At 34.4% G+C, this 22,659-nt stretch overlaps 2 protein-coding genes across 2 annotated transcripts; both read left to right on the top strand.

Moving 5' to 3' along the window:
• Window positions 1–2,186: 2,186 nt before the first annotated feature.
• Window positions 2,187–8,234, top strand: LOC132066122 (probable inactive patatin-3-Kuras 1). The gene is made up of 8 exons (XM_059459502.1): window positions 2,187–2,337; window positions 2,941–3,050; window positions 4,337–4,515; window positions 4,729–4,891; window positions 6,225–6,386; window positions 7,162–7,467; window positions 7,589–7,731; window positions 8,044–8,234. Exons 1-8 carry the CDS (start codon window positions 2,187–2,189, stop codon window positions 8,099–8,101), a joined length of 1,272 nt encoding a protein of 423 aa, XP_059315485.1. The 3' UTR covers window positions 8,102–8,234.
• A 4,145-nt stretch (window positions 8,235–12,379) lies between these two features.
• LOC132066130 (uncharacterized) lies at window positions 12,380–13,906 on the top strand. The gene has a single exon (XM_059459508.1). It carries the CDS (start codon window positions 12,380–12,382, stop codon window positions 13,904–13,906), a length of 1,527 nt encoding a protein of 508 aa, XP_059315491.1.
• The last annotated feature ends 8,753 nt before the right edge of the window (window positions 13,907–22,659 follow it).

Genomic DNA, 22,659 nt, shown 5'->3' on the forward strand with positions numbered 1-22,659 from the left:
CTATTATCGAGACTGTATTTTGCCATAGCATCCGTGACTTGATTTGCCTCCCGATAGCCGTGTTGGATCACTATATTGGAGTGTTCAATAGGATCTCTGATATCCATCACCGGGTCTTGAAGATTCCATGCCAAAGTAGCTCTTCCTTTTATTATGTTAGTAATAAGGAGGGAATCACTTTCAAGAACAATATTATGAAGTCCATTTGATATGCACCAGTTAACTCCAAAAAATGCAGCTTTAGCTTCGGCAAGATTACTAGAACCTCTTCCAACATTATTAGCAAAAGCCATGATCAAAAGGCCATTCGAATCCCTCACTATTCCACCTGTTCCTATCTCGTCATTGTTGGGATCGAAATAATCAGGGCGTCATGCGGAAGCTTATAATTGCAAACCTTGAACGACAATAAATCAGATGACAAAGAAGATATACTAAAAAGACATAATAGTATAGTATGATTTGGTCAAGTGACCTACATATATATCTTTTGTTTCATGGTAGCCTGCTCCAGTCCCCTTATGAAACCTTCGTTATTGGGTTAGCGTAAAAACTAATATATAAAGCATAAAAACCTATTGAGAGAATAATCTCCCCCTATACAAGACTCTTTAATGACTACATTGTGGATGCTATTGTGTTTTTTAGTTGTGGGAAGGAAGTCTTCGATTTATAGATGTCCAAATTTTTTCCTCCAAGAAAAGGGTTACTCAAATATGGAAGATTTATATTTTCCTTTTGGAAAAAGTAAAATCAATTATGGTAAACTCTTTGCCCTTCCTTCAAGAAAAGGTAAAATCCAAATATGGTAAGAAAATCAGGGCAAAACACTAACAATCTCCTCTTTTGGGCTGAATTTTCTTGACAAAAGTTGATTCGTCTTATTCACATAATCTTCATCACTGCTGCTTGCTATGGTTAAAAGTAGGCATGGGTTAAAAATTTGAGCCTTGTGCGTTAAAAGTGAGCAAAGGTTAAAGTGGAGCCCATGCGTTAAAAGTGAACATGGGTTAAAATTGGCTCAAGCGTTTAAAGTAAGCAAGGGTTGAAAATTTGAGCTCATACGTTAAAAGTAAGCATGAGTTGAAAATTGGAGCTCATGCGTTACATTAAGCATGAGTTAAAAGTTTTTTTTTTTTTTTTTTAAATATGCAGCAACAAGGATGTTGAAAATATGGTTGAAATTCATCTCCACATGTAGTACTTCGGATAAAATCTTCATTATCGCGAAATCGATTACAGCTTGATAAGAACTGGCCACCTTGAACCTGTCTTCAACCCGTTGAACCATTGGTTAAACCATCGGCTCTAATACCACTTGTTGGGATCGAAATAATCAGGGCGTCATGCGGAAGCTTATAATTGCAAACCTTGAACGACAACGACAAAGAAGATATACTAAAAAGACATAATAGTATAGTATGATTTGGTCAAGTGACCTACATATATATCTTTTGTTTCATGGTAGCCTACTCCAGTCCCCTTATGAAACCATCGTTATTGGGTTAGAGTAAAAACTAATATATAAAGCATAAAAACCTATTGAGAGAATAATCTCCCCCTAAACGAGACTCTTTAATGACTACATTGTGGATGCTACTGTGTTTTTTAGTTGTGGGAAGGAAGTCTTCAATTTATAGATGTCCAAAAAATTTCCTCCAAGAAAAGGGTTACTCAAATATGGAAGATTTATATTTTCCTTTTGGAAAAAATAAAATCAATTATGGTAAACTCTTTGCCCTTCCTTTAAGAAAAGGTAAAATTCAAATATGGTGAGAAAATCAGGGCAAAATCCTAACAGTCATCACCATTGCGACTCCCATCAGTGATCACCTTGATCCAGCCCTGAGGAGGTTTAGTCCATTTCACAACAATGATCTCAATAGTAGGAGTAAGTGAAAGAATTTGGTCACATATACTATACCATTGCCAGTGAAAGAATTTGGTCACATATACTATTCCATTGCCAGTGACAGTCAAAGTTCTCATAGTTTTTAGAGATGGCCCATCTCACATGGTGCATAACCTGATGTTTAGCTCGAGCAAAAGAGATACTAGTGTGCCCATAACAAGCAGAACATCTTGCTTTCCAAATTACCCAAAAAATAGCAATAGGAGTAATCTTTAAAATAATCTGATGAATGCTATTCTTAGGTTTTATTGACCACCATCTAGAAAGCATAAGCATGGTAGAGATAGGACTTCAAATAATTCCCAGGGGAGCACTGAAAATTTTCCAAAGGCCACTTGCAAGTTCTCCAATCATGAATGTATGGTGTATGGTTTCAACTTCTGGAATTCTACAACAGTGGCATATTGAATCAGGATCTATTCCAAGTTTGCTCAGGGCCTCATCAAAAGGCAGTTTCTTCTTTAAAAGTTTCCAGACCAGGAATGACATCTTAAAGGGAAGATATTTTATGATTTGATGGAACTTTCTTGGTTTTTATGGTTAAATCTTTTTTTTCCCACTGCTTCCGTCAATTCTAACAAATATAGCTTCGTAAATATTTGATGGAGATTAAAAGTGTTAATTTTTATTTTTTGACTAACTTAAAGGACCAAAACAGTTTAATGCATACTTAAGGAACTATTTTGAACCTATTCTCAAACATACGGGACCATTTTTATCATTTTCTCAAAACTTTACAACACCCGATTTCACCATGAGAAGTATGTTTAGGAATTGTTATTGAAGTGAAAAGGAATGAAAATATGAGGTGGATCCACAATGGGGCACTTGCCAAAGAGAAGAGTGTCTCAAGATAAAACTTTCCAAAAAGTTGGATTATCGTAATTTCATAACACCTTTGACTGTTAACATGATTATATAACCTGCTTGTAAGATGATGCTCAAGGCACCAAGAAAAGCTTAACACTAGAAAAGTTTATCTGAAATGTCAACTTTTGGATCTTTTTTTATTTTGCTTTTTTTGGTAGGGGCATCCCCTGTGGTGGGAGAATTAGTGACAGTTCTTAGTATTGATGGAGGTGGCATGAAAGGAATTATCCCGGCTACTGTTCTTGCTTTTCTTGAAGGTCAACTCCAGGTATATATGTAATGTATATATACGAAATTTTTTAGGTATGTGAGGCATCACTATTTTTCTACACTTGAATAGTATTATTTCAGTGCTTATTGTGTTGGATTCGAACTAATAAAGTGGCAACTAATAGTAGCAAATCTTGATCAATGATAAATCAAACAAAAAAAAAAACTAAAAGAGGCATAATCTTTAATATCGTTTGATCGATTGACCTACATATGATAAAACTAATACAAAAGATAACATAAAATTATGGAGAAAATAATATCTTCTCTAAACAAAACTCTTTTAATACATTCTGGATACTATTGTTGATGTGTGAGAAGGAAGGATCTTCAATTTATAGGAATCAAATATTTCCTCCAAAAAAGTGGTTATCCCAATATAAATCAAGATTTATATTTTATTTTTTTTGAAAAAAGTAAAATTAAATCAATTAGATAAATTCTTTGCCGTTCCTTCTAGAAAAGAAAAAATCCAAATATAATAAGAAAAAATCAGGGCAAACCTTAACTTATTGCTAGTCAATAATTTTACTTTGATCATTGGTACTTTGGCAGGTCGTCGAGTGATTCAATTAAGTTATCCTTTTCGTAATGCTCTATTTTTTTATTTTTTTTATTTTAGTTTTTGAGTTAACCTTAAGTCTCGAATGTTTCATGTGAACATAAAAGGTACAAAACGAAACCCCAACCTACATAGGAGAAAAAAATAGTAAATTCACTTGGTAACTTTAATCGATTTTGTGGGAACGGTAGAGATTTGTTTGGTAAATTTTACACTCTCATTGTTTATAACTTAGTTAAAATAAAAATTACTAATTGCATTCTTTTTCCAGGCACTTTAAGGTTAACAGTTCTACTCAAAATTTTGTGTTCGAGCAACACGTATAAATAGAGCAAATAACTCTTTTTTTCCCTGGTCCTTCCAATCTGTCCTTGTAAATCTGAAAAAAGACTTTATTGAGTAAGATATGACTTAATTAAACAATTCATAAAAAGAAATATTATATGAAATTAATTACATGTATTATGCATTTACTTATGCATTTTTTTTAACAAGTTGATTCTAAAGACAACAACTCTTTAGGTTGGATTTCGGCCCAGCCTACTATAAGGGTCTCGTGCCTGAACTATATATAAAAATAGTTCAAAATAACAGAGATCTATTGTGTACTTGAAAATAAAACAATTTGTGAAATACAAGAAATTAAAGCTTAAATGGAATTGAACAAAAAAAGTTCTTTTGTATAAACGTATCTGATTAATGAAGGATTATTTCTGAGTCAGGAATTGGACGGTGTAGATGCAAGGCTTGCAGATTACTTTGACGTGATCGCAGGAACAAGTACAGGTGGCTTATTGGCCACTATGATAACTGCTCCAAATGAGAAGAATCGCCCCTTCTATGCTGCCACAGATATTGTACCATTTTACTTCGAGCATGGCCCAAAGATTTTCCCACCTGGGTATAGTTTTATATATTTAACAATTTTATTCTAAGTTTAACTTTTATACTAAGATCACTTAGAATAAAATTGTTATTTAAACACTAAGTAACTAGAATTTATATATTTAGAAAGATAAGTCAAGTAACCTACCATGACGAGCAAAACATTGTATCGATAATACAAAAAATTACATTCATAGTATAAATATTATACTTATATTTTAAATTGCAGTGCCTATCCTCCAATTCTAGGCCCTAAATATGATGGAAAATATTTTCACAAAGTTCTGCAAGATAAGTTGGGAGAGACTCGTTTGCATCAGGCTTTAACAGATGTTGTTCTTACGACCTTTGACATCAAGAAAAATCAGCCCATTATATTCAGTAAATCGAAGGTAAGTCTTCCATATGTTATATCAGCTAGATATGCAAGTGCAGATAACGTGTTATTCGTTAGTAAAGTCATAGTTAACTTAATTTTGTCTCAATAAAGTCACTCAATTATGTCTAAATATTTAGTAAAGTGACTTGACTTAATTTTGTAATCAATAAAGTTACTCAACTATGTGTAGTTATTTGGTAAAGTCACTTAGTTTTATATCAATAAAGTCACTCAACTTTTATGTTTTCTCTTATAAAGTCACTCTAGTTGGATTTGTCACTTCCAGTTATTAAAATAATTCTGACTTGGCAAAATAAACTATTTTTTTATTTTATTTTATGGTAGCTCTAGACCTGAACGCTACACTAAGAGCTTGTTTGGCCTAGCGGCTAAAAAATACTTATTTTGAGAATTGCTTTTCAAAAAAGTACTTTTTATGAGAAGTAATTTGTGGTTGGCTAATTCATTTGAAAAGTGCTTTTAACTATTTTTAATAAGCAGATTGTGTTTAGCTTGTCTTCTTAAGAAAGTGCTTTTGAGTATCAAATTATGAAAAAGGATAAGTATCAATAAACGTTTACTATCAAGATTTTACAGAGAAAAATTAATTTACATAGCTCTTATGAAAGACTTTAATTAAGTTTTGACTTTTAACTAATTAAAATTTAAAAATACATATTAAAATTTTCAATTAATATAATACATAAATGAATAAAAAATATTAAATATTGATGAAATATCGTTACGATGATTTAAATATACTAATAAACTACAACCAAAATAAAATTCAAAATCATTCCGCAAATTAAAAATCAACACAAAAATAAGTAGAATCCTTCATACATCATGAAGATTCTCAATGATTTCATCCCTAATGGATTAATGAGAGATATACTTAGTAAATATGTATTTATTGTAGGGATATTTTTGTCTCGCAGAAAATTAATTTCTGCTTCTGCTTTTTCAAGAAGCAGAAATTTTCAGCAAGCAAAAATTTTCAGCTTCTCCCCAACTGCAGAAAAATTGCTTCTGCTTCTATTTAACAATAGTTTATTAATTGGCCAAACACCTCAAGTATAAAAAAAAAAAAAAAATCCTTTTTTCTAAAAAAAATAAATGTTTTTAGCCTCAGAACCGCTAGGCCAAACAAGCTCTAAATAATACAATATCATTTAGATTTGGACCTTCAAAACTAAGTTAAGTGACTTTATTATTATTAAATGAATATACATAGTTGCATGACTTTATTGATACAAATTAAATTAAGTGACTTTACTGAATAATTGAGTGACAATTAAAGAAATTGACTCCTAATAGCTATTCTGTATTTTGAAACAAATATACAGATAGCAAATTCTCCTTATTTGGATGCTAAGATGTCTGACATAGGCTACGGCACGGCAGCAGCTCCAACTTATTTGCCTCCACATTACTTTGTGACGAATGATGGTCAAGGAAATAAATATGAGTTCAATCTTGTTGACGGTGGTATTGCTGCTAATAATCCGGTACATTCATTCCCTCATATTTATTTAATAATAACTCTATTTTTAATAATCACAATGGGTCTTTGATTATCATACCAACAAATATCACTTTTTTCAATCAACATTTTCACTAGTTAATCTTTCTAGCTAGAGAATAAAATATGCTTAGTTATAATACTATTATAGGTATCTGGCAATTTCTTTTGTTAGGAATATCTCAGCTTGTTATAATGGTCAGAGCGCGAATAATAATTCACCGTTCTGATGATTCATACTAATATATACAATATTTTCCTTTTTTCACCACAAAAAAATTATGTAATATGCATTTAAAATTACGACTACGTTTTAGTTGATCATTACTAGTTAATACATATTCAGTTAAATCTCTCTAAAATGACATCGTTTATTTTGATACTTATATTTTTGCTACTACAACAAAATGCTATTTTAGAGAACATATAATACAACATAAAACATCCATGTATAGATATACCAATTAGATGCATAGATCCCTGTATAGCTAACTACATTGATCTTCATCACAAATGTAAAGGGATGAACATGTTCGTTCCCCATTTAGTTCAAAAGAGAGGTTTGTATTTATGTCCACCTCTCTTATGTACTACTTTATTGGTGATTAATAAACAAGAAGAAGTCTTGCCAAACCCCCCCCCCCCCCCAACAACCCCCACCTCAAGGAGGATTATAAGGGGGGGAAAAAACATAGAGTGAAATATTATTATAAAGGACGATTGTTATTGAGAGTTTTGACAGTATATATATGATTTGACAGGCCTTAGTTGCCCTTAGCATAGCAACCAACCGTGAGGCGGAAGCGGATCCAGCATTCGCCTCTATCAAGTCAATGAACTACACACAAATGCTGCTGCTCTCATTAGGCAGTGGCACTACTGCAGATTTTTATCATACATACACAGCACAAGAAGCAGCTAAATGGGGTGCTCTTAAATGGCTATATCATAATAATTCCAGCCCTTTACTTCAAATGGTATCTAGAGCAAGTGCTGACATGAATGATTATTACATTTCCACTGTCTTTCATGATCTTAATGCTGCAAAGAATTACCTCAGGATTCAAGTAAGGACATCTCGCTCAATAACATTCAATACTCCTAATAATTCGTCGCTTTCAATTTATGTGACATACTTTCTTTTTCAATTTATCTAAATAATTAATTGTTCGTAATATGTAATACCAGGAAAATGCGCTAACAGGTTCAACTACCGTAATCGATAATGCTACAGAGGCTAATATGAACTTACTGGTACAAGTTGGTCAAAACTTGTTGAAGAAACCAGTTTCCAAAGAGGATCCTGAAACCAATGAGGAAGCTCTAAAGAGGTAAAATACATAAAAGCTTTTTAGTTGTAATCAATTAAATCGTAGTTAGATATTAACCTCAAAATGCGTATATTTTATAGGCTCAAACGGCTTTTGGTATGTTATACACACATGTAGTTTAAAACGACAAGATTCAAAATACAGTAATTCTTTACATTCTGAAACTTTGTAATTTTCAAATTAAGACATATAATAAATTTGACTGTCAAAATCAAAGTGAATTGCTAAACATTGGGAAGATGTAGAATTTAGGTTTTTAAGTTTTTTCGTAAATCTATTTTATTTCTAATTATAATAATTTATTCTTTGTAGGTTTGCAAAATTGCTCTCAGAAAGGAAGAAACACCGAGCAAACAAAGCCTCTCCATAATTCAAGTTCTCGGGTTTCATGTGTTGTGTTATTTTAGAATTATTTAAGTTTAATTTTTCAACCTAAAAAACAAAGAGGAGAGGCATAATTTTATAGAAATATTCTTCTATGTAATATGGTTGGACTATGTAACCCTTTGGTTGTGTTAAATAAATAAATTATCCTTCTAAGCAAGAGAAGAAATATTCGTGATTTTGTGCGATGGAATTTGAATCTTCTTTTCTAAGCAAGAAAATGGTCATCAATAAAATCAAACCAAAACCCAATTGGATCGGTTTTGTCATTATTAAAACCAAACCAAACTAAATAAAATAAATATTTGTCGGTTTGGTTATTATGTCTGGCTCGGTTTGATTCGATTTTTCGATTTTTAACCATACATAAATGGGTATCCTTTTCTACCATATCACAAAAGTCGCATACCAAAATTAACGTGTTTAAGATGAAGCAAAAGAAATTTCAACAGCAATTAGGTAAATATTTGAGTAATTGATTAGGTACATTCATCAAATACATTAGCATATTAGGAGTGTATTCCCTATCAAATGCAACATCAGATCAGTAAGAAGATTTAAGGCATTAAAGGAGTTGTGCCTCAGATTTGATAATCTCATCTTTTATCATAAGGTACTGTAATATTCGTTTGCCTAAAAAATTAGGCTGTTCATTGATTGTTTCAAAATGCTAGTAAAAGAATTCTAAGACTCTTGGAGAAAACGTGCAGCAGATGAGTTCAGATCAGCAGAAGTCAAGCTAACCATTTTTTTTTTTTTAAAAAAATAGTTTTATTGCAGGGGTATCGCAAAAAAAGATACAAATCCTCGAAGAATTGGCGGACAGCTGTCTCTCTCTCCCACTCTCTCTCGCCCTCTTCTTTATTTTTCGCTCACTGCCGCCGCTGGTCAACCGGAATCCGGAGACATCAGATCTCGTTGGAATTTCAGCAACACCGCCTTCGCCTCAGTTTCTCTCGTCATTCTCCTAGGGAAATAAGCCCAATTAAATAAGGTCAGGATCTGATGATTCTTGCCAGAAAAGGGAGATCCAGCGAACTCCATTAATTCTGGCACTCCACCGTTATCTCTGATTTTGTTTTTATTTCTGCTTATCTGGTGGTGGAGTTTGCAATTTTCACCAGTTTAATGTCCGACGACTTTTTTTTACTGCTAATCTAACTCATATTTTTTAAATATAAAGGGTGAAGTCCGATTTGAAGAATTAGACTTGGTCACTTTATGAAACTCTTATGAGAAAAAGGGAGCTCAAATAGATCTACAAAAGAGGAACAATGATAAGTAGTAGGAAAGACATAAAATGGTGGTAATTTTATGATGGTAGGAAAGTTATAACGATAATTAATTATGTATAATTAAACATGAAGCACCCAATTAAAAAATGACACGTATGAGTGATTCAGATTTTAATATTTTTCACCTCTCACATGCCTCCAAGAGAGTGAGCACACTCTTTGTGCCACCTCAGCACCTAAGGGCGTGTTTATTCCATTTTTAAAAGTTTCGGGGGGCAATATAGGGCCCCCTTATAGATAAAGTGTATAGTTAGTAATCTGGTCATACGTTGGGGTATTTGTCCATTTTCTCTAATAAGAAATGGAGAGGGGCTCCATCCGAGATTGTTACCACTCAAAACCATGACATTTAAGGAGTTTCATAACCTCCTAACTCATAAGACATAGAAGGAGTTCATGTTCCCATCACACAAACAATGAGGGACTAACACTTCCCGCACGTTCAATACTGACATCTGAAGCGTGAACAGTGTTATAAGATTGGGGGGAGGGGGGTTCACACAATCTATGTGGGATTCAACAGTATGGCATATTTTTTTCGGATTCTTTCCATTTGCTCATGCTTATTTCAGAACTTTATCTTAGGTTCATTACCTCATCAATAACGTTGTTCTCATCCTTGTGGGGCCTGTATGGATTATGTTAATTAGGTTTCCATATTAGCAAGGATACTCTTCTATATATAGTAGTGCCCATATATAAGGGTGTCAAATGAGCGAGTTGGGCTGAATTTGAGAAGGTTAAAATGGACTGAGTTAATAATTGGGCGGGTTCATAATCCGCTCAAACATTACCTGGGCTGAAATGGGCTAACAACTGAGTCATAACCTAACCCGCCCAACTCTTACTAAGTTTTAAGTCTTTGTTTATTTTCTTATAATTTGTTTAAGTACTTAATTAAACCTTATTTTATATCACTACTAAAAAACTGCTAAAAATCGACGGATCAAAAACCGACGCACTGGGTCGTTTGAAAAAACCGACGGAAAACCGACTCACAGAGTCGGTTTTTTGTATTTTTAATTATTTTAATCAGAAAACCGACGGACAACATCGGTTTTTTTGGCAGAATTTTGAAAATATAATTCCGCCAAAATAAACCGACGTCCCACGTCGGTTTAATTAAAAAAAAAAAAAAAAATTAATATAAAACCGACGTCGTACGTCGGTTTTATTTTAAAAAATATTATAAATAATATACAATTCATTTTGTTTTTAAAAAAAATAATAAACATTTTTTTTTGAAGAAACCGACGGACAGTGTCGGTTTCGTTTTTTAAATTTTTGGGGTCAAATTCCGGTCAAATGTGCGGAAAAAACCGACGGACAGAGTCGGTTTTGTCCGTCGGTTTTTCCTATAAATGGGCAGTGACGGGATTCTTTCCCATTTTAATTTGTCTTCTTCAAAATTAATCCCCACCCTCCCCAAACCCTAGCCGCCGCCCTCCCCCTCCGCCCGACGCCGCCCCCCTCGCCGCCGCCCAACGCCGCCGCCTCCGCAGCCTCCTTCCCCCTACCCCAAACCCATTTTGAAGGTTAGTTTCTCTTAAATTAGGGCATTTAAAATTCTTTTAATCTTAGTTTTATTTGTAGATTTTAGGCCTAATGCTCGTCTATTTAGCTTTGTTAAACATCATTTGCAATGTTATTAATGTTGAATTTGTGAAAAAAAAAAAGTAAACTTTATTTGCCTAGTTTAATTTACTTGTCATTTTTTTTTTGGGGTTGAGATTGTGCTATATTTCATATTCTTTGTCAATGTATTTGTGTTAGCTTAGTTATCATTCTTTGTAATATTGTTGATGTTGAATATGTGCAAAAATATATACTTTAATTATTTGACTAGTTTTTTTGTTGTTGTTGGATTGTGCTTTTTGTTAGAAACCCATAAGTTATTAGAATTGTTATTGATCATTCTAAATTAGAATTGATTGAGATTGTGCTTTTCAAAGTTAGAATTGTTAAGTTATAGTATTTCTATAACCTCAATACTAAAATGTAGATTTTATTTCTCTAGATTTACTTTTCAATTTTTAGAATTGGTTGGAATTGTGCTTTTCAAATTAAGTTAGAATTATTAAGTTATGTTAGAATTATTAAGTTATAATATTTCTATAACCTCAAAACTAAAATGTAGATTTTATTTGACTAGATTTACTTTTGAATTTTTAGAATTAAAGTTAGAATCCATAAGTTATTAAAGTTAGAATTGTTATTGAGAATTCAAAGTTAAAATTAGTTGGGATTGTGCTTTTCAAAATTATATTAAAGTTAAAATTTATAAATTATTAAAGTTAGAATTGTTATTGAGAATCCAAAGTTAGAAATGGTTGGGATTGTTTTCTTAAGTTATATTTTAAGTCAGAATTCTTAAGTTATAATATATTTCTATAACCTCAATAATTTGTGGGTATATTTTTGTAGATGGATCGTATGTGGATGTATAATATGAATAATTGTAATCGTGTGGGTGTACATGATGAATTTGTTGAAGGTGTTAATGGGTTTATCAAACATGCAATGACACTTTACCCTTTTCAAAATGAAGGGGTAATTAGGTGTCCTTGTTCTCATTGCCGGTGTATGAAGTATTTGAAACCGGAAGCGGTTAGGGTTCATTTATATAGTCGTGGGTTTAAGCAGAAATATTATGTTTGGACCGATCATGGAGAGGCGATGGGGTCAATGGTATATTTTACAATATTGTTGTCGGTGAAAGTAGTGTGTGGGAATATAGTCACGTCCAATATGATAGAGTTAATGATATGGTTAATGATGCTTTTGGCGTACGATCTGGTTTGAACACGAGCAAAATTTTGAGGAACCTCCTAATGAAGAAGCAATGCGCTTCTATCAAGAATTAGAAGAGGCTAGTCATCCACTTTGGGTAGGGAGTCGCATTCTAAGTTGTCTATTGCGGTTAGAATGATTAACATCAAATCAGATTAACATTCTTGGTCGAAGCCGCTATGGATTCAATGATTAAGCTTGTAGGGGAACTAGTTAGTCCGGAATTCGACATACCTAAGAGTTACTATGAAGCAAAGAGATTGGTTTCCAAATTAGGATTGTCGTATGATAGAATTCATTGTTGTCCAAACGGTTGTATGTTGTTCTATAAGCAAGATGTTGATTTAAATGAATGTAAAATATGTGGACATGCGCGTTATAAGCGGACACCAAGTGGGAAGACGGTTCCAATTAAGGCGATGCATTATTTACCTATTATACCTAGGTTAAAGAGGTTGTTTGCATCGCCGAGTTCTGCTCCTCACATGAGATGGCACAGCGAAAATAGAAGGCCACCTGGTGTTATGTGTCATCCATCGGATGGAGAAGCGTGGAAACATTTTGATAGAACTTATCCTGATTTTGCTAGTGAATCAAGAAACATTCGTTTGGGTTTGTGTGCGGATGGTTTCACACCATACTCTGTTTCGGCTGCACCCTATTCTTGTTGGCCTGTATTTCTTACTCCATATAATCTACCGCCTGAGATGTGTATGACAAGTCCCTATATATTCCTAAATTGTGTTATCCCTGGTCCTCGTAATCCAAAAGTTTTGATTGATGTCTATCTACAGCCTTTGATTGATGAGTTAAAACAATTGTGGTGTGAAGGTGTAGTGACATATGATATATCAACTAAGAGCAATTTCAATATGCGTGCTTCTTTGATGTGGACTGTTAACGATTTTCCTGCGTATGGGATGTTGTCTGGTTGGATGACTGCTGGAAAGCTTGCTTGTCCTCATTGCATGGAAACTAGTAAAGCTTTCACTTTAAAACATGGCCACAAAAATTCATGGTTTGATTGTCATCGTCAATTCTTGCCTATGGATCACCAATTCAGGAAAATGAAACAAGCATTTAGAAAGAATAAAATTGAAAATGATCCCCCACCTCGAACATTGTCAGGAGAAGAAATTTGGGGGAGGGTTTGTCACTTGCCTAAGGTCACAGAAGTTGCCCCTTATAGACTACATGGTTATGGTGTTGAACATAATTGGACTAAACAGAGCATATTCTGGGAGTTACCGTATTGGAAGGATAATCTTCTACGGCATAATCTTGATGTGATGCATATTGAAAAAAATTACTTTGATAATTTGTTCAACACTGTTATGGATGTTAAAGGCAAAACAAAAGATAACCCAAAAGCTAGATTGGACCTAAAGGAATATTGTAGGCGCCCTGAATTGAACTTGCAAGAGTTAGCGAATAATAAAGTGTTCAAACCCAAGGCTAGTTTTTCATTCACTTTGGAGGAGAAACGACAGATTTGTCAATGGATTAAGAATTTGCGGATGCCAGAGGGGTATGCGTCTAATTTTGACAAGCGTGCTGATATGAATGAAGGAAAATTAATTGGTATGAAAAGTCATGATTGCCATGTTTTCATGGAAACTTTGATTCCTATTGCATTTAGCCGCCTACGGAAGAATATGGAAACCAATCACAGAGATAAGTTTGTTCTTCAAGGATTTATGTTCTAACACTTTGACGGTAGAAAACCTTCAAAGAATGGAACGAGAATATTCCGATCATTACAACTAAGCTCGAGAAGATCTTTCCGTGTGGATTTTTTGATGTGATGGAACATCTTCCCATTCATCTTGTACAAGAGGCGCGCCTTGGAGGCCGGTTCAAACTAGGTGGATGTATCCTTTCGAGAGGTAAGTAACCAAACTTACTAGCTCTTTCTTTAACGGTATTTTGTTAACTAATTACTTGTTCCTATTGATATTAAACATGTGTGCGGGACCATTGGCAAATGCAAAAAATTGGCTAGCGAGAGATCTAAGATTGAAGGATCTATTTGTGAAGCGTATCTTGCAAAGGAAACAGCGCATTTCTGTTCATATTATTTCGGAGAGCAAGTGTCGTGTATGAGAAATAGGCCCAACCGTAATGATGAGGGTGGGGTTGAACATAACTACCCACCAATGTCCATCTTTAATCAACCGGACGAGGTTCTAAAAAGCCTCCAAAACGAACCACGAGTAGTATGGAGAGGCAATCGGTGACACATGTTTTGCTCAATTGCCCGAAATTCAAGTATATATTCGGTGAGTGTCGAATTATGTTACCGAATTAAATGGGTAACCGATAAGGGTGAAACTAATGAAAATCTTGCATATGTCGAGCGGTTACTTCGTAGAACTTGAGGGCGATGAAGCCATATATTCTAAGTTTTCCCATTGGCTGTACGATTTTGTAAGTGTGGAAATTCATTGCATAATTTTAATTAAATGTAGGCTACATAGAAGTTATTGAATTTTAATTTTCCTCCTTATTATATAGGTTTATCATACAGGAGAACATTCCCAATTTGTGAAAGATATAGCTCTTGGACCAGGCAATGAAGTTAGGACAATGAAAAAGTACATTGTTAATGGCTACAAGTTTCAAACCGAAGAAGTTTCTCAATATAAGAAGACGAATAATAGTGGAGTGTGCATTAAAGGCGATCTTGATGGTAGCGGTGTAACGTTGATTATTACGGTGTCTTTGCAGGAGATCATACAACTTAAGTATCCGGGTTACCTAAGAAGAAGATAACATTATTTCGGTGCAAGTGGTTTGATCCAAGCCAAAGAGGTACAAGGGTGAATCGTCAACATAACATAATTGAAGTCAAACACACAAGACAATACAATCGCTATGATCCCTTTATAATTGCACAAAATGCTAAGCAGGTCTATTATGCTCCATATCCTTTGCGTAGGGATAAGGCTGATTGGTGGGTGGTTATAAAGACTAAGCCTGTGGGGAGGATTGAGGTCGATAATGCATTAGATGTGGCGTATCAAAATGATGTAACAGTTGTTCATCAAACGGTTGACACAGAGTTAGAAAATAGTTTGGAACATCCTCAACACATATTGGAAGAAGTTGATGAAGATGATGTAACTATCATAGAAAATGTTGAGGAAGAATCGACCGATGGACCTGAAACAAGCGATGAGGAAGAATCATCGATGAAAATGAAACAAGCGAGGATGAGTGGGAGGATAACTAGTTGCATGTTAGTTTATTCTATACTTGATAATAACACAATTCTATACTTGTTAAATTTTTACCTACGATCAATATATCATTATTGAGTTATTAATTTTATGTATGCAGATGTCATCAGGTGGTAGTGATCAAGGTAGAGGTAGAGGTAGAGATAGAGGTAGAGTTGGAGGTACTAGTAAGAGAAAAGATAAAAGACCTATAGATCCTACAGCTACTAGTAGTCAGTCCATTCCGTCCGCTCCACATATGCAGTCTACTCCGCCTTCTTTTTTATGCTCGGCTCTTCTATGCAGGGCCGTGCGGTCGGTGGGTCTTTCGCGGCACCACCTCGCCCGGCATCATTTACCTATCCTACTTCTATACCTATACCTATGTATTGCCCACCACGTGGCAGATCTCCTAGCACATCGGCCACTTTGTCTCCTTCTCCTTCTCCTTCTCCAAATGGTACACCTCCAAGTGTATCTAATTTGCGCCTTAGAGATAGCAGCTCTGAGCCTGAGTCACTGCCATCCAACCAGTCTCAGACCCATCGTCGTCCTCCTGCACCTGCTCCTGCTCCTGCACCTGCTCCTGCACCTGCACCTGCACCGGCTCCTATGCAGGGACCGATACATCATGGTTTACAGCCGGGAGATAGAGATGCGATAGGTCGGATTTTCATCGTGCCTGAGGGAGTTGGGTAAGATTGTCTTTTATTAAGTTTTCCTAACGTTTTTTTTCATCTTAATCTAATATGCATTATTTTTTTTAACTGCAGGTTCTATCCAGATCACGACACTACAAAAGTCATACTGGATGTTGTTCGGAGGCTTTATGGCAATCATTTTTATACTTCATGGACTGAAATCCCATATGATACTCGACAGGCTATGTTTAGAGAGTTTAACGTATGCATCTTATTATACATATTTTATAACTTGAATTTACTTTTATATAAATCATCTAACATTAGCTATTTGATTTGCAGATGTATTGTACATGGGATCCAATGGACAATGATAGGATTCTTTGCAAACTTTGAGAAGAAGGGAGTGCAAGGTTGTCGATTGGTTTTCGAGGGCTAGAAGGTATATGATGATGCCCCAATGGCTAAACGCGAACAGGTGGGAGAAACTTAAGGCATATTGGCAAACTCCCGAGTTTATCGCCAAGTACGAGCGAGCAAAGGCTGCCGTGCATCCCGAAAGGTGGCTCTTTGCACACTGCGGGTGCAAGAAGTCAGGGGCACGTGGCTAGGACAATGGTAAGTAATTTTATACTTTTAAAGTTACCTACGATCAATATATCATTATTGAGCTATTAATTTTATGTTTAACTTTTTTTTTTTTTTTTTTGCAGAAAAAAGCTACGGGACAGATGCCAACTCAGGATCAGCTATTCCTAAAGACCCATACAAAAAAGAAGAAGCACGAGTCGGATCCGACCTTATGGGTTGAGGACAGGGCTCGTGAATCCTATGTAAGTGATAATTTTATTATTTAAGTAATTATATATAAGTTTAATTATGATAATATTCGTTATATACTAAGTTTCATTTTTTAATATACAGAGGCAATATATGGATCATGTGGACCAGTACAGCCAAACTCAGCCTGAGCATCCGAGCCGTCCTCCACCGGAATTAGAGATAGATTTTTGGTGTAGAGCAGTTGGGGGAGTACAAAAGGGTAGAGCGTACGGTCTAGGCCCAAGGAACAACTTAAGTCGCCTTCGGTCGGGATTACGAGGTGAAGGATCTTCTCGACAAGCCGAGGGAGTTGATGATGTTCGGTCGCGACTATGGCGCGACAAATTCTTTGAACTTAATAGGAAATTAGCCGGAGCGAGGCAAGAAGAGTTGAGGAAAGTAACACCATGAAAGCGAATATTGAATTGCTAATGGCACAAGTTAAAAGCCACATCGCATGTGGACGTTTTGGTGTGCCCCCTTCTCCCCTCCCTCGACCCCGGAAGATGATGATGACGGTGATTTCGTAGCCCGAACACCGGATGATCGATTGTAGTAGTTTGAATTTAATAATGGACTTATGTTAAAACTAGTTAATGGTACTTTTGGTTGGTCATTTAAATATTTGAGAACTTTGAAGGTTTATTTAGATCGTATTTGATGTGTTTTATTATTACTTAGGATGATTTTATGTGTTGTAGCTCTTTTAGAATTGATTTGGAGCATTTTAATGCTAATTTTGAGCGACTTTTGTTATTGGTTTCGAACAGATTTTGCATCGGTTTTTGTGCAGGTGTGGTTGCAGAAAATGCAGGATTTGCCTGCTGAAAATTTTCCAGAAAACCGACGGAAAATCGACTCTGTCCGTCGGTTTTATGGAAATTAATTTTGCAGATTTTCCAGAAAATCGACTCTGTCCGTCGGTTTTCTGGAAATTAATTTTGCAGATTTTCCAGAAAACCGACTCTGTCCGTCGGTTTTCTGGAATTAATGCTTATATTTTACAAAAAAACCGACTCGCTGTGTCGGTTTTATAATTAAAAATAAAAAAATTATATAACAAAACCGACGCAGTGCGTCGTTTTTTCATAAAATATATATTATTTATATATAAGATAAAAAATCCGAATTTAATAAAACCGACCCTGTCCGTCGGTTTTTTAATTTTTTTAAATTTTTAAAAATATTTCAATAAAACCCGACGGACAACGTAACCGATGCTGTCCGTCGGTTAAAACCGACGTTGTCCGTCGGTTTTCTGAAAGCGAGGCTATTAAAACCGACGGAGGTTAAAATGTCGGTTTCCCGTCGGTTTCATTAAAAAAACCGACGCTAGACGTCGGTTTTTGTCAACGGTTTTTTCCGTTTTTTTAGTAGTAATTTCTTCATATTATGGATATATATAACATATCAAATAAAATAAAAATTCTCATTGATCTATTGGGTTGCATATTAGCCTAGTTTTTAAATGGGCCGAATTAAACGGATCAAAACAGAGTGAGCTAACAAAATAAGCGGGTCATGAACCCGCTCAAACCTAGGCGGGTTGGGTGGCCAGGTGGGTCATAATTTTATGGGTTGATTCCACCCCTACTCATATATAGATGAAAGACATCTCTTAGGAATAGTTTGGCTGAGATCTGGTCCTATTCATTCATTTCTTTTAGTGAACTTTAGCTTGACTGTAGTGAAATTTTCCTATATATATATCTTTGTTGGAAAATGTATACCAAGAACATGAAAAATATATGACGAAGAATACAAAGATGAAGGCTTGAAAATATGATCAATGAACACAGGATTGGAGGCCTGAAACACGTGCGAAACACTTTCCTAAAAAAGATATTTCTATGTCACAAGCCTAAGAATTTCTGCACTAAGTAAATAGTGAAGAAATTCTATTGGAAAGCAAGAACTTAGAACTTGATCTTTTCTAAATTGGAGAAGAAAGGGTATCTTGCAGACAGGAAAATTCTGCAGGATTAAAAAGTTGCTTTGAAATGTTAAGAAGTTGACTTTAACTAAAAAAATGAAAGGACACACCCCTTCTTTAAAAGATACCTTTTTATTTAAATAAAATTCCAATAATCCCCCACTTGTTTAAATATAAATTAGAACAAAAGATCAAGTTATATTCACGCATAGAGTAATGTATCTTTCGATTTGAACATTACCTTAGTACAATGTCACAAGACGAATTCGAAATCTCATGTAGCATAATAGCTTTGAACAAGTTATTCCTTGTGATGACATCGGTGACATTATACACAAACATTTCATTCCTATTTTTCACTCAAACATGCTTAATCAGCACTTTTATGGCCATCTGCTATCCAAAATTCATGAATATTTATGAGAGCAACTCCATCTCTCAATCGAAACGGTGTCACTTCTATGTTCACATAGGTGAAGTTCTTTTAGTGTCTTTGTCATATTTGAGACACTTGTTCCTTGAACTGAACCTCATAAAAACTATAAGAACTCAACCCTCTAATATGTGACAACCAACATTAGTATATCTCTTAGAGACATCCACGTATCAATAACTTTTTGTTACCCTTTGAACCCAAAACTATTTATTTCATAATGTTGGGTAGGGTTGCCATTATTGGTGGACCTAATTAAGCAGTTTTAATTTAATTTACTCGAGGTTGATTTTCACCAACCTCCTTATAAGAGTTTTAGTAATTGGATCCTCTTGAATTAACTTCCTCACAATCATGTCTAAGATTTATGTATCTAACTTCTCATGATATATTTATATGCTCGAGTTTAAGTGGTTTGACTATCACAAAGTTGAGCTCACACTTTGCGAAATCAATGAATTCTCTTAAAAATCCCTCAACACTGAACTCCTTTGCTTGCAAATTAATGCAAGTTTATTTCTTAGATTTTCAAGTAATTGCACCTCTTACCGAGGTAAATGTTCAACCTTTTGTGAATTTGTTTCTCTCAAACAAGATAACAACTTGTGTCGGTATATCCTTATAAAATATCAGGAAAATTTTTGAGTAACGAATGCTCAAACCATTTAATGAGTTTTCTCAAAATACTAAAAATCTGGCCACTGGCCTTCCAGCAGCGCTTGAATACACAAGATAAGTCATAAATTTTTCATCATTCTTAGTTAACTCAATATTGAATCAAACGAGTATTGACCTTTTATGTTTAAGTGACTAAATTTATTTAGCACTTTTTTCTCAATGTAACTAGATTAACTCTATACGTTATTTGTTTAATTTTGATACCCAACATAGATCATTTTGCCCAAGATCCTTTCTTTTGAATGTGAAAGATAGTCAATATCCACCAGATGATATCTAAGTTCTCCCAATTATATTAGGTTATTACTCATTCTAATATTGTCTTTTAATCACACGACAAACACCCCTACAGTTTGAACATATCAAGTGTCTTTTCATATCACATATAGAGAAAATTAAATTCACTAACTCATATCCTCTATATCTCAAATTCTTGTAATTCAAGTATCTATGAAAGGATACATTTTTTTTTTTTTTAAATGCCACCTTTCATGAAAGAATACAACTATTCCCTTTGAAGGCATAAAAATAATTATCTAATGTTGACTTCTAATCACAAGCCAAATACCCCCACATTTTGACTATTTCATGCACGTATGAAACTTTTTTTAAAAAAAAATTAAATTTTCTTTTTATTATTAACAAAGGAATCGTTACATAGTAACTATTCCGCAGAGAGACAGACAGACCTGCCCTGCCAGATGAAGGGGATTCTTTCAGTGCTTCTAAGCTCACAAAAGTAGTAAGGAACAAATGTTGAATCTGTTTATAAATCAGATGCATCATTTGTTCCTAATACATTATCCAATCCCGGATTTCTTTTTTCTAATCCTAAAGTTAGCCATGCCACATTTGTCTAGTCTATATGCTCCAACAACAGCTTTGGGAAGGTTCTGCAGGTCCTGAAAGATACTTGAAATGCCTTGTATTGATCCTTGTTTAGAGAGGATATCTGCTACAGTATTGGCTTCTTTATAGCAATGTTGTACTGTTCCTCCAAGTTTGTTGAGCTAGTCTTGAACCTCTTCAATCATATGTTGAAATTTCCATGAAGGAGTGTTGTTGCCATTGATCATGTCCACCATGAGTTTAGAGTCCATCTCAAATATGATATTGTTTAGGCCTAGAGAGGAACTGTATTTCAACCCAATCAATGCAGCTTCAATCTCAGCGTGGTTATTGCTGCAGAATTCCAAAGACTCTGAGTATGATAGCATCATCCTCCCTTCCTTGTTTATGATAATACCTCCTACTCCTGCTTTCTTCAATGCACATATGAAACTTAAAGCTGTCTAGAGACATTAAGTTTATGGAAGGTCATTAACCCTGAAACAATATCTAAATGTAAGTACCATATATTCTTATAATCGATAAATCAACTTTCAAGTAATGATATGATTATTCCCGATAAAATTCTTCATATCATCTTTTAATGTGAAAGTAATTAACTCCATGTGAATTTATGCAAGCATAACAAATGACACACATTAAAATTTTATTTCTAATTATCTTGCATAGCAAGATCACAACAAAGTAAATTATCTACTCTTAACATTTATAAAATCAGATTTCACAAAAACACAAAGAATAGATATAAAGCTATTACTAAAAAGTAGGGTTAAAAAAATAGAATCCGATTTTCGTCATTTCTTGGTTCATTGCTTTGATGTTGTCCCTTTGGTCATCGATGTCTTAAATTTGTTAGCGTCACTTTTTTTCTTCATATAAACTTTCGCACATCTGGCCTCACTTTCATAATTCTAATTCTTCCGGTAAAATGAAGTAAATCCTTCTGTCTTGTTAATCTTCCGCCAGCAATCTAATGCACTTCTGTAGATTGGCTTTTCTAAGCCAGATTGCTTCAGAATTTTCAGCCATTCTGTCTTTAATTTTATGGTGTCACCCCCAAAGCACATCATGTTTTAAGCCTAAGTCTGATGCCTTGAATCGGCACTTCAGTCCAAAAAATATGTATTTCTCTCTTTTCTTTAGTGATTCAATTTCTTCAATATTGTCTTCACTGATTCTGCTAATTGGGGTCCGGCTTAGGTAAAACGACCCTCAAAAGCGTAGTTAGGACTTCTCGTAGAGGTAATACATTTAATTTTTGATAATTGAACATCAGTATCTTCTTCACATTACAAGTATCATTTTTAGATTGTTGGAAAATATATACCAAGAACACGAAAAATATATGACGAAGAACACAAAGACGAAGGCTTGAAATTATGAACATTAATGAACACAGGGACTTGAAACACGTGCGAAACACTTCCCTAAAAATGATATTTGTTCTCTATCCTCGGCGAGATTGCTATGGAATTGTATGCAAATAGTTTTAACGGATATGACAAACCTATGAATTTCTGTACTTAGCAAATCTTTGAAGAAATTATATTGGAAAGCAAGAACTTAGAACTTGATCTTTTTGGAATTAGAAAAGAAAGAGTATTTTGCAGACACGAAAATTCTAGAAGATTAAAAAGTTGCGTTGGAATATTAAGAAGTTGGTTTTAATTAAAATTGGTGGTGACCAAAACATGAAAGAACACACCCTTTAATTTAAAAGACACCTTCTTACTTAATACTTATTTGTATTTAAACAAAATTCCTAACATATGCTTGAGTTACGTACTCGTTGTATGTTTTATGAGTTATGAGGTTATGAAACTCTTTAAATCTATTACGCGAAGAAAAAGAACATCCAAATGCATACCGCACAAATCACAAAACG

The sequence above is a fragment of the Lycium ferocissimum genome, chromosome 1 (assembly GCF_029784015.1).
Source record: "Lycium ferocissimum isolate CSIRO_LF1 chromosome 1, AGI_CSIRO_Lferr_CH_V1, whole genome shotgun sequence".
Classification (NCBI taxonomy): Eukaryota; Viridiplantae; Streptophyta; class Magnoliopsida; order Solanales; family Solanaceae; genus Lycium; species Lycium ferocissimum.

Excerpts from the sequence above, each read along its gene's own strand:
- LOC132066122 (XM_059459502.1), top strand. The coding sequence starts at position 2,187 with ATGGTAGAGATAGGACTTCAAATAATTCCCAGGGGAGCACTGAAAATT. Across the intron at positions 4,892-6,224 it reads TTATATTCAGTAAATCGAAG|ATAGCAAATTCTCCTTATTT; the intron begins GTAAGTCTTCCA and ends ACAAATATACAG. Across the intron at positions 7,732-8,043 it reads AATGAGGAAGCTCTAAAGAG|GTTTGCAAAATTGCTCTCAG; the intron begins GTAAAATACATA and ends TATTCTTTGTAG.
- LOC132066130 (XM_059459508.1), top strand. The coding sequence starts at position 12,380 with ATGGATTCAATGATTAAGCTTGTAGGGGAACTAGTTAGTCCGGAATTC.